At 48.6% G+C, this 10,799-nt stretch overlaps 6 protein-coding genes across 6 annotated transcripts; all 6 read right to left on the bottom strand.

Annotated features, from left to right (window-relative positions):
• Positions 1-392: 392 nt before the first annotated feature.
• TEOVI_000500700 (uncharacterized protein) lies at positions 393-1,622 on the bottom strand (the record flags this gene model as incomplete). The annotated part of the gene is made up of 1 exon (XM_067222558.1): positions 393-1,622. The coding sequence occupies one exon, from the start codon at positions 1,620-1,622 to the stop codon at positions 393-395; it is 1,230 nt and encodes a 409-aa protein (XP_067078659.1).
• A 286-nt stretch (positions 1,623-1,908) lies between these two features.
• Positions 1,909-3,129, bottom strand: TEOVI_000500600 (uncharacterized protein; the record flags this gene model as incomplete). The annotated part of the gene is made up of 1 exon (XM_067222557.1): positions 1,909-3,129. One exon carries the CDS (start codon positions 3,127-3,129, stop codon positions 1,909-1,911), a length of 1,221 nt encoding a protein of 406 aa, XP_067078658.1.
• A 1,346-nt stretch (positions 3,130-4,475) lies between these two features.
• Positions 4,476-4,916, bottom strand: TEOVI_000500500 (uncharacterized protein; the record flags this gene model as incomplete). Its single annotated transcript, XM_067222556.1, has 1 exon — positions 4,476-4,916. One exon carries the CDS (start codon positions 4,914-4,916, stop codon positions 4,476-4,478), a length of 441 nt encoding a protein of 146 aa, XP_067078657.1.
• Positions 4,917-5,898: 982 nt separating this feature from the next.
• TEOVI_000500400 (uncharacterized protein) lies at positions 5,899-6,261 on the bottom strand (the record flags this gene model as incomplete). Its single annotated transcript, XM_067222555.1, has 1 exon — positions 5,899-6,261. One exon carries the CDS (start codon positions 6,259-6,261, stop codon positions 5,899-5,901), a length of 363 nt encoding a protein of 120 aa, XP_067078656.1.
• A 370-nt stretch (positions 6,262-6,631) lies between these two features.
• Positions 6,632-9,838, bottom strand: TEOVI_000500300 (uncharacterized protein; the record flags this gene model as incomplete). The annotated part of the gene is made up of 1 exon (XM_067222554.1): positions 6,632-9,838. The coding sequence occupies one exon, from the start codon at positions 9,836-9,838 to the stop codon at positions 6,632-6,634; it is 3,207 nt and encodes a 1,068-aa protein (XP_067078655.1).
• A 569-nt stretch (positions 9,839-10,407) lies between these two features.
• Positions 10,408-10,704, bottom strand: TEOVI_000500200 (Roadblock/LC7 domain containing protein, putative; the record flags this gene model as incomplete). Its single annotated transcript, XM_067222553.1, has 1 exon — positions 10,408-10,704. The coding sequence occupies one exon, from the start codon at positions 10,702-10,704 to the stop codon at positions 10,408-10,410; it is 297 nt and encodes a 98-aa protein (XP_067078654.1).
• Positions 10,705-10,799: the final 95 nt, after the last annotated feature.

Here is a 10,799-nt window from a genome sequence, read left to right as displayed (position 1 = left end):
TTTTTTTTTTTTTGGAGTTCATACGGCAAAGCCCTCATCCATCCGACGGACCATACTTGTCTCATGCAGATCAGTTTACCTTTACCCATGTGAAACCAGGCCCGGCAAACTTCCAGCGACGGCAATCTGGCATCCAACCAATCACGTACGGAGCTAACGTTCGTCAGGTAAACAACGTTATCACGCAAAAATATTGGCCCCAACACATGCTAACATGCTGAGCCCCTTCCCGTTTCTCTAAACCCGAGACTACCCGCGGTTAAAAGCGATGTAACCATCAGCGGTGCCCACTTTTAACACAAGCAACAAATAAGTGAGGAGGCCAACGGAACGGCACAGTTGGCGCAACCGCATCATATATCCAAACAAATAAGTGTTCTTTAAAAATTATTTCAGACATTGAAAATAGCAGCACCAAGGGTGGAGGTGGAAACACCAGCTCCTTCATCCCCACTATCATTCTCAGTATCCAAATCACCTTTACGTAACTGTGACCGACTCCTCTTCAAACCGTAACCATTTATGTGCGACGGCGATGCGGCATTTTCCTCGTATCTATCCCTCACGATATAGCGGGCCTCACCAACCGTAACTGCCACCGTCGGGCTTTCATGGCTCAGAACTGTCAACCCAGCCGTTGGACCTAATTGTGATTGAACCCCCCGCGGTTTCCCATTCGTACATGCATCAAACACCAAAACGCCTCCGCTATGCGTTGCCGAAACTAAATCAACACGCTGAGACCCCCCGTCCTTACGGCGCACGAAGCCAAACATGGCAGGCTGCTGCGTGCGCACGGTTCGCTCAAACGTTAACAACATGTCGTTGCTCTTGCGAATATCCCAGCAGACGATACGATTTTCCCCCAATCGGCCCGAGGCGTAGACGAGATGACCAACTGTTGGATGGGGAAGTATCTGCACTACACCCGACCTTAGACCGCGAAGTACGGCTGCAGCTCCGCAGTGGCGGGTGTCGATAATATCGACGTTTCCGTTACGAATAAACCCGGCCAGAATCAAACTTTCGGAGTAGGGAGTGGGGCCATCAGCAAGTGCAGAGACAATGCCCTTCGAACAGGGTGATCGGTAACTAGACTCCACACAGTTGCCCTCACGAAGCACATCATAAAGTCTGATGTGTACATCATCATGAGGTCCACCATAACCAGCCGCTATCAGTTCCCGGTGAGTGGACCATAGGATAGAATGCGGATGTACCGGCATTCCCATGGTGTTTGAACAACAATACGACGCACGGAGCGCACCGTCCTCGACGTCCCACAGTTGCAGCGGTAAACTGTTTGTGGCAGTGAGAAATGACGCAGACTCATCGCCCTCCTTAAAAGGGCACCACGCGATATCAATAGCGGGGTAGGGGAGTTTCACCCATGCAGCAGGTGTATTATATTCCAAGCGAGGGAGACTATTTTCGTTAACGTTGCGCGCTGCAATAACAGGAACAGACTGCAAACTCCAAGTCGCGAGGATCTCCCCACCGCCACTCCCTAGCGAGTAATCTGGAGCGGCAACTAAGCGGCGAAAAATTGCACTCTCAAACCCGTCAGTCTCTAATATGCTTACCGGAGGCGTTGCAATCTTGCCTTTGCGTTTTGCTGGCATGCCCTCTGATTCCTGATGTTTAGTAAAGAAATGGAGTGGGAGGGGTATTAAAACATATTCACGGAACAAACTGGGGTAAAAGAGAATAACGGTAGGGTTGTGAAGCGCACCTTACTTGCTGCAATAATGGCGATCACCCACAGGAATCTAACCGAAAACTCAAACAACCGACACTACCTCACCTGGAAGAGCAGGTGACCACAAGACAAAAAAAAAAACAAACTGAAGACATCCCTCTCCCTTGAACCAAAGGGACTTACTTAGATTCATCTATCTTTCGCTATCGTTAGGGGTTTACGGTACCTTCCAGAGCCCGCTGAAGCATTGCCATGAAATGTAATTCCTCAGCATGATACGGCGCGCGGGGCCCCTCCCGTTGAAGGCGTTCCTCCGCCTTCTGAACGAGAGCCATTATACCCTTAAGTGTCCTACGCATAGCTTCAACCTCTATCATAAGCGTACAGTGCGCAATCTGAATCGTTTCCTCTTCGTGTCTTTCGACCTGAAAGAGTTTCTCCGCCACAGTTACGCGAGTCTTCAAGTGTTGCAAGAATGCCACTGTCTCTGTTTCCTCCGGTGGAACAGACGAGAGAGCGCTCTCCAGTTTGGTGTGGAGTGCCGCTGCCTTTGACTCCATCAGTGTGCTAAATTCTCTCTCTCTTCTATCGAGTTCATCCTCTTCAACAGGAAGTGTTGTGCGTATTTGCTCGAGAAGATGAGACAACACAGGATGTGGCTTGTATATCCGCTCCGATTCGCTAATGCATTCTTCGTCATTACCTGTACCTGAAGACCTCTCTACATCTTTCAAGTTCTCAACCCCCATTTCACTCTTGCGACCGTTACGTATGTCGCTGCCAACATCCTGAGTTGTATCTGGACTTAAATAACAAGCAACTGTATATTCTTCTGTTTCAACACCCACCGGTTCGTATGGACTCCTGAAGCGCGCCGCGGACATAGACACAGTCTCCCTCACCACCTCCACATGAGAAGAATCGATTTGGGACTCCGCATGTTCGTGTCGGCTGTGACCACGACTCCCCTCAAATCTGATGGAAGGCGTGTGAGACCTCTCCGCTTGAATCTGCGTATTGTCTCCTCCAGTTGACAAGATATTGCTGGAACCAGTTCCTAAACCTTCAGCTTCGGTCTCCGCCACCTGACCGTGGGCCCCTGCGTTTCTTCGTTTTCCCCTTAGAAATGTCCGCCACACCTGTGAACTGCGCGCGACGCTCGGCACTACTTTCGGTGGGTTACGAAGAACACCGTCTTGCACGGAAGCGTTTATGAGATTCACAACCCTCGCATTGTTGCATGACAAAACCCCTGAGGACCCTTTCGACCGCACAGCACACTTGAAAACCTCCATTGCCGCTTCACACTCAGTGGGTGTTGGAACGGGACGAAGGAATGAGTACAGCGTACAGGAGGCATTGATGGGGTCATCAGCTACCGTAGACGCATTCAGGTCAACGTTGCGCAAGCGGATGATCGGAAGGCACATGGATCCTCCTCAATTTTTTTGGACGCCGTCGCCGTTGCCGTCACTAATTTCCGCACTCCACGAATTTATGTATGGATGTATGTATATGTTTACGTATTTTGTATGGATCACTGACCCTGCTCTTGCGCAAGTAGCCCTGACCGTTACTATGAACCGTTTCTTCGCCCACAGTTCTCCAACAACAACAACACAACACGCCCCTCAGTTGCTGTATTCTTTCAGTGTCTATTGAATTATCGAACAGACGGTGTGAACAAACAAAAAAACAAAAAAAGGAAAGAAATAACTTATTTTCAACGCAGGAAAAGAAAAAAAATACCAAAAGGGATGCGATATATCACAATAGCCATGTAAATAGCGAAATGCACAACGCCACCGCTCTATACTTCTGCTTATAATTCAAAACAACATCATTCTTTGCGCGGTGGTCATCCTCGCGGTCCTAAAAGCTGATGAAACTGTGTAGCATACAAGCAGCGCTTTTTCAGCACGTGAGATTGACAGTGTTGGCAGTCCAGAAAATTAACCACTTCCCAATGAAAAGGGGAGAAAATGCCAAATAATCCTCCAACTTTTCTCCTCCTGACGGGTTGGAAACGTAACGGCGGCCCGTTCGTCACTTCACCACAAGGTGATTCGACTCGCGTCGTTGCAAGCGCATGAGTTGGTGTGCTAAATAAAAAGAAAGAGGGGAGAAACGTGTACCACTGTTGAAATGACTTTACTGCATATTCCTTTCAAGCTAAACACTTGTTTCAATAATAAGGAAGAAAAAAGGAGAAAAATTAACAACACGCGCTCAAAATGATGACAGCACACAAACATGAAACACATACCTCGTTACCATTCCTAAGGTGAACAGGAAAGTGGTGTCGCGGGACATTAGCTCCCATCTGCCTTTTCTTTAAAATAATTTCTTTTATTTTGGCCTACATCACAAAAATAAGATATCCCTGGCTCCTACTCCTACAATCATACTAGAGTAACACGACGGGGAGGGGGGAAATTCAGTTCGGTCTGCCGTCGCGGTAATAAACAATTCAACCCAGAGCTCCACACTGTGAGCTACATTGGAACATCAAACAATAACAAAACAAATTTAAAGTAAACGGACGGTCGGAATAAGGCAAACCACAACAATCACACTGAGCACATATGCACATACGTATATATATATATATATATATATATATGTACCTGTACGTTAATAAAACAGTAATGATGATAATAACATTAACAATTCCTGTTCACTAGTTTGTCCACACGTTATGCAACAAATACGGACCACCGCATACAAAAAAAAAACGACCAGCCGCTCCACAGGCATAATCAGCTCGGTATTTTGATTACTCCGTGATGAGCTTTTCACTTCCGGGGATTGAAACAGGTCCAGCGTAGTGGTGCTTAGCCATCGCACCAGGTTTATTGCGCGAAAGCAAGACCATTTCCTCTGCATATTTATCCGAGGCCCAGCGAGGCACCTGCCAGCCAGGGAAATAATAGGCGCATTGCAATGCCTGAAACCAGTCAACATTAGAAATCATGACAAATGCAGCGAGAGCTGAAGGGATGCTGAGCACAGCGTTGCGCAGCACTATACGTGTGGCGCGATTGTGGAAGTGACCGTATTGAATGAAGGAAGACCACATTCGACCACCAAACCCACCGCAGACGGTGATCGGGTAAAAGTTGCTGTACGGCGCCATCCATGTCACCTTGTTCCAGTTGATTCCCAAGAAGTCACCGGCGATAACACGGGCGGGGAGTGAAGCCTTTGGAGGTGCCATGAGGACCACGTGAGATTCTTCCTTTTGCTTTAATTTGTCTTTGTCTACTACACCTATATAATGTATACGCAGCTAACTCCTTTCCTACTTTCTTGTACTCCTCCTCCTCCCTTTCCGTCGGTAGTGCTTTGCTCTGTTTAGTGGAGATTCCTGCCGCAAGGTAAGGCAGAGATTCTTCACAGAAACAGATATATATTTATATATATATTTATATGTGCGTACTTGTGTGTGCTTTCGCTATGGTATCTGCAGTAATCCAATGAGTTAGTTCACGACCGGGTGGAAACAGGAAAAACGCAAAGAGCATTAGGAGGAAAAGCAGAGCAATACGATGCGGCTGAAAACACAAGAGAAGGAAAACCAACCAATTTCTATTCAAGACGAAGTGGCTCGCCACTAAGGGGCAGGCGGATAAACACGTCCATCCAACGCGATGCAGAAGCCACAGGAAACGGGGGAGACGTTTCACCCATGATAACTCCCCTAAAGAGGTATCAACATGGAACACAGCGCAACCGACTTCAAGTCCCCTCACCACAAACACATAAACACCGTTACGTACATATATTTGTTTATATTTATTTATATGTCAGCAGTAACGGTGCACGCCAGCGGCGTGAATGCGCATGCGCCTTTCTTCACTTCCCTCAGGTCCCTCAAAGGTCCCGTGCCTGTTTGGAAGCGTTGATGCCCACCCTGTGCAATAAACAGTAGCGGAAGCAAATTTTCCCCTTCACCTTCCCTGGTGATCATGCCGGCCATTTAATAGTAGGTCATTTACACAAGAGAGTGCGATAAATGTGTGGCACACCCAAAGTAACATGGACACACAACGTCGAAAATAGGGAACAAAAAAGTAAAAAAAAAAAACAGCACAACATTAATCACCACATCCGATATAAACGGAATTGTAGAGGGAGCAAAAAATGAAATAAACTAAAAATACAAGGGGGAAGGGGATCACCCCTTTGCCTATTACCGTTTAAGTGCTACTTTCCCCTGTCCAATGGCCGGTGCCGTGCAAGTAGTCATAATCCACAGCGTCATCCTCATAATCCACGCCTACCCACACCTGTTGTTGCCTTCCGAGCACCCGTCCCATTGGAGTCACGATGCTGTCGACTATTGGCCTCATGAGAGGGAAAGGAAAGAAAAGGGTGCCTGGGACCTCACCTCCCGTGTGGCCCAATACAGCAAATACAATAAACTGGCAGAGCACAGCAAAGAGTACGAGCAAAAAAAACTCGAAATTATTGAGAAGTGCATGAAGAACAGGCCCAGGGGCTGGTGAAGATTCGGTCGACCCTAATGAATGCGCGGCAGAGTACCCGGTTGAATAATTCATGTCAAATGCGAACTACTCGCGCTAACCTCCACTACCCAGTACTTCTCGTTGGAGCAAAATTTGAAACAAAAACAGACGGCTGTTAAGTAAATATAGTACCCAAAGTGTCCAGGTTATTGCGGAGGGTGACATGCAGAATAAGAGGGGAAATTCACTGAGAATTAAGAGATAAAAATTAACTAACAACAGAATAAACAGGATCGCTATGTATTGTGATAAAATGTGAGAAACAGTCAACAAGCATTTAGACAGCGGTAGAGCAAGAGAAGGCACTACCTCAGCACACACAAAAAAAAACAACAACAAAGAGCGACGAGGGTCAACGGGAGGATATCTCGAAGAAACGAGAAAAGTCAAGCAAAGCTACCACCTATGGCTTGTGTTTCCCGTGACGTCCCACTGATAATGGGCGGTATCCACGCCGCCAACGCTGGACATCCTTTTCCCAGTCGTTTACAGCGCTACCGTCAACAGCAGCCCCTAGTGAACGCAGCGCCTTTTCCATCCGCTGCATCCGGCGCTCGTGTTGCAGCTCAGCTTGTCTTCCAAGTAAACTATGACCCTTCCCAGTCGTAAGTCCATCGTCCTCATCACCCTCGCCATTATATTGGTAATGGGAGGAAGAGGAAGGTTCCACCTCGTACTCGTCATCCTGCATCGTCGCTTCCGGAATGTTGTCGCGGTACGTTGGGTCCCATATATCCGCTGGGTAACCGAGCCGGCGCAATAAATACTGCAACGCATCGCTTATGGCCACCACACGCTCCCTCAAGACACTGTGCTCATGCGATGTCATGCCCTCTATCTTGAAGACAATAAAAGGACTCCGTGTAGAAGCATCGTAGCTCATATTCGCAGTCGCCACCAGAACTAACTTACGCAACTCAGCCTGCAAATCCTCGTGTAACTCCATTTCATGTGATTCCACCGAAGAAAAGGGCTTCGGTACCTCCACCCTTAAAAAAACAGTGCAACTGCCTTTTGCCAACAAGTTACCAACATCGGCTAACGTGTTTGTGGCACCCCGCCGAGCATCTTGCAGCTCACGAAGACGCATTGAAGTAAGGTTTCCGGTGTGTAACAGCTCAATCACGGCAACGGCTGGGATCCACAGCACCCGCGAGATGCGATGCTCTTCCCTCACAGAATCACACAAGGCAAGCGACAACAACGTACCACTGAGCGAAGCACGTACCATAACACTATCCCCACCCTCATTAGGGCGTCGATGAATTGCAGGGCATTCATCCACCCGAATACCGTACTTTACGACTCCACAACCCGCTTCGTGATTATTTCGACTGTCAAGCATATCCACAACACGTTTCACCGCAACCGTACACGCTACGCACCCACTATTAACGCTTTCATTGTTCTCCCCTGATATGCAGCAGAGAGTCAGCCCCCAATGCTCACGCAAGTGACCCAAATCGCACCACGGGAAAAAGGTATCCGTACAATGAACCTCGGAATTAATTTCACCCGTGGGAACGGATCCCGGAGTGTCCGCGAAAGTTGCAGGCAAAACACGGTTAGGACTTGTGCGCACTTCAATAACGCAAACGTAACAAACATCCTCCACAGCACTTAGCGGATCACTGCGCCACGAGCAACGAGCAACATCAGCAACAATACGATCATCACAGTACGAGGGATCCTGCTCTGGCTGGCCGCCCTCCAGTGGAACCCAAGACCGTAGCCCACTGCGCCCTCCAGATATAATCGAAGACAGTGAAGTTAATGCATCAGTATCAAATGCTTCTTTGTCCTGCACACCTTCTAGTGGTTGAAAGGGTCCCTTGTCGCCCTCTGGAAGTGGAATGAGGTGGTAAACGCGATCGGAGCTTTCGCGAGAAAGATCAGTAAGCACAGATGCCACTACCGCCTCGTTTTCTAGGGGATTCAAACTGTGAGTCGCGTACACAACACGCCCACATCGCGGATTTGCGTACTGCAGGGCTTGCATCAACTCCGACCGCAGGTAATGGAAAAGTTTGTTGACTCTCGGACAGACAGACACAAACCGGTTCACCACAGCATTTCCCTCCCCCTCCTCCTCCCCCTCCATGGCACCACTAACACCTAATGCATAACGGGGCTTGCAACCGTCGGCGGTTGTATCTGGGCAGCACAGTACATAATTGCAGTTGCCACGTAACCCCTCATGTACTTGACGCGGAGGGGCTCGTAGCAACACGTGACCCTCAACACCAGCGTGATAACCCGTGCTAAACTGCAATTCAACCGCGCCACTCCTCAAACAACCCTCTGCGCTGCTGTTGGCCGCGGGGACGTCTTCCTCATCTGCCCGAGCACTGACATGACACTTGCGGCTTGCCACACTGCTCGTACCCGAACCAACCACACAACCAACCTTACGGTTTGGAGACACTAATGAAATAACGACATATCCTACACTACTTTCCCCTCCTTCACTGGGATACGCCATGTAACTAGCGATGTCTTTACTGTAAAAACGCTCAGACATGCGGTACGATCGGCTAGACATGTCAAGAATAATCTGCGTATCAGCGACGGCACTAGTGACTCTCAACAGCAAAGGGATCAACACACCCAAAAGATCTGAATCAATAAGTGTATCAGCAGCCACCTGTCGCTGCAACCAATACATGTGACCAATCGTCAAAGGTGAGCTCTTCATTACTTGGTGTACCCCACTCACCTCTGGGACGCATGATATCTCATCCTCCAGGAACGACGCCAAACTCGCCGCTTCACGAGAGGTGGTTTCCGCTCCCACCATGTCATCTTGCCGCTGCGCAACGACGCACTCATTAACCGAAACACCTGCAGGTTCATTAGGTGGTAGAGCGGAGGGAGAATTCGATGTGTTAAGAAGGGCCATTGGGTCGCAAGTGGATTGGCGGGGAAATAATTCTGCAGAAAAGAGCAGCGGATGAGCGGGGTGTTGTGTGAACACGGCTCCGCGGCCCGAACTCTGAGCACTTTGTGCGTGCCGAAGCAACTGCCAGAGGGTCACAAAACGGACAAATGGAAAAGCGGAGTTCACAATGAGCAAAAGACCCGGTGGTCCCGTCATGATGTCAACAAGACGTTGGCCCTCTGCCCCCGTTACCAACCCCTGCCGCTCGTAATATTCAGCGAAAAAACGGCGATGAGCATCTCGGGCTTCCTCCGCTCGTTCCTCATCCGACTCAATGTCCGCTTCCATAACATTCTCCACATCAACCTCCGTATCCGACGTTAACGCCAGCTCCTCGAAAAAGTGACGGGCAAGTTGCATGGTGGAGACCGTCCGCTCCACCGCGTCGTCGGCGTCTTCCTGAGCTAAAAAAGCAGCCGCTTCATCATCATTAGCGAACGAGACGCCCTCCACGAAGCCACCGGCGTCACGATCAACAGGATTGGGAATTAAACGTACTGGACGGGCGTTGGTCCACTCACCGCGCAGTAACTCACGGCGGTCTTGCGGAGTCATCCGCCCGATATCGCCCCAACCATGACGTAGCGAGGCAGAGGGCATGTCAGTAATGGAACGTGGGATTCGGCGACTTCCACCGCGTTGCAACAACATCAAATGAGTGGTACGGATCATTTTGTTACCTGCAGCAGCAGCAGCAGCAGTTATAGAACAAAAAAAAAAGGAGAAAGTACCTTCCCCCTCCCTCCCTCCCTTCCCCCTTGAAGAGAGGAAAAAAAAAGAAAACTCCGGTACCTCTAAGCGTTTTGAAGCACGCTGCAGAGGGGGAGGAAACGAGGGGAATACTAACGAAACGTGTGTACCACCTCTGATATGGTTTTCAACTACTACTCAATGGACAGCGTAATGAAAGCAGAAAATTAAAGAAATTAAAGAAATAGCTGGACGAAAAACCTGTATGTGTATGTGTGTGTGTGTGTGTGTGTATGTGAACAATTTCATCAAGTGAATGAATTAAATAATAATTGAATGAATGGCAGAGAATAGATAAGAAATGACAATAGCACGTCACTAAGCGACTTAATGAACGGCTCTACCACCAAACACATGCGGTGACCTCATTCCAATAGGGTAGCACGACAAGATAACAAACGCATCAGCATAAGCAAATAGCGTGATGTAGCAACAGTGACTGTAAGGAGGACCGGGTAAAAAAAAAATAAAGAGAAAAGAGTCAAATTCCGTCACTTCGTGAGCTCCTGTATCACAACAAGCAAGAATTCCTCGTGGCATTTGATAATAATTTCGTTGTTGAGGGATCGTACTCGCACAGCATCAAGAGACTCATCCGCACTAAACAAAAGAGCAGCATCACGCGCGAGGTCGGCTGCCATGTTGCTGTACGCCACGGCACGGTTTCGATCCAAGTCTTGAAAACTATCACGGATTGGTTCACCGTTGCGGTTGCACACAACAGCGCCTGCAACACCTTTCGTATATGTAATGAGTTCCAGCACACTTTCCACGCGCTCACTCGTCATAATGACAGTTGACACGACTCTGCTGAATACAATTACGTATAAATATATGAATATGTGTTGGTATTCTAATGCGTGGTGGCACACTAACAAACAAA

The sequence above is a fragment of the Trypanosoma equiperdum genome (genome assembly GCF_001457755.1).
Source record: "Trypanosoma equiperdum strain OVI genome assembly, contig: ctg_1655, whole genome shotgun sequence".
Taxonomy (NCBI): domain Eukaryota; phylum Euglenozoa; class Kinetoplastea; order Trypanosomatida; family Trypanosomatidae; genus Trypanosoma; species Trypanosoma equiperdum.
This window is presented reverse-complemented; position numbering and strand designations above follow the sequence as displayed.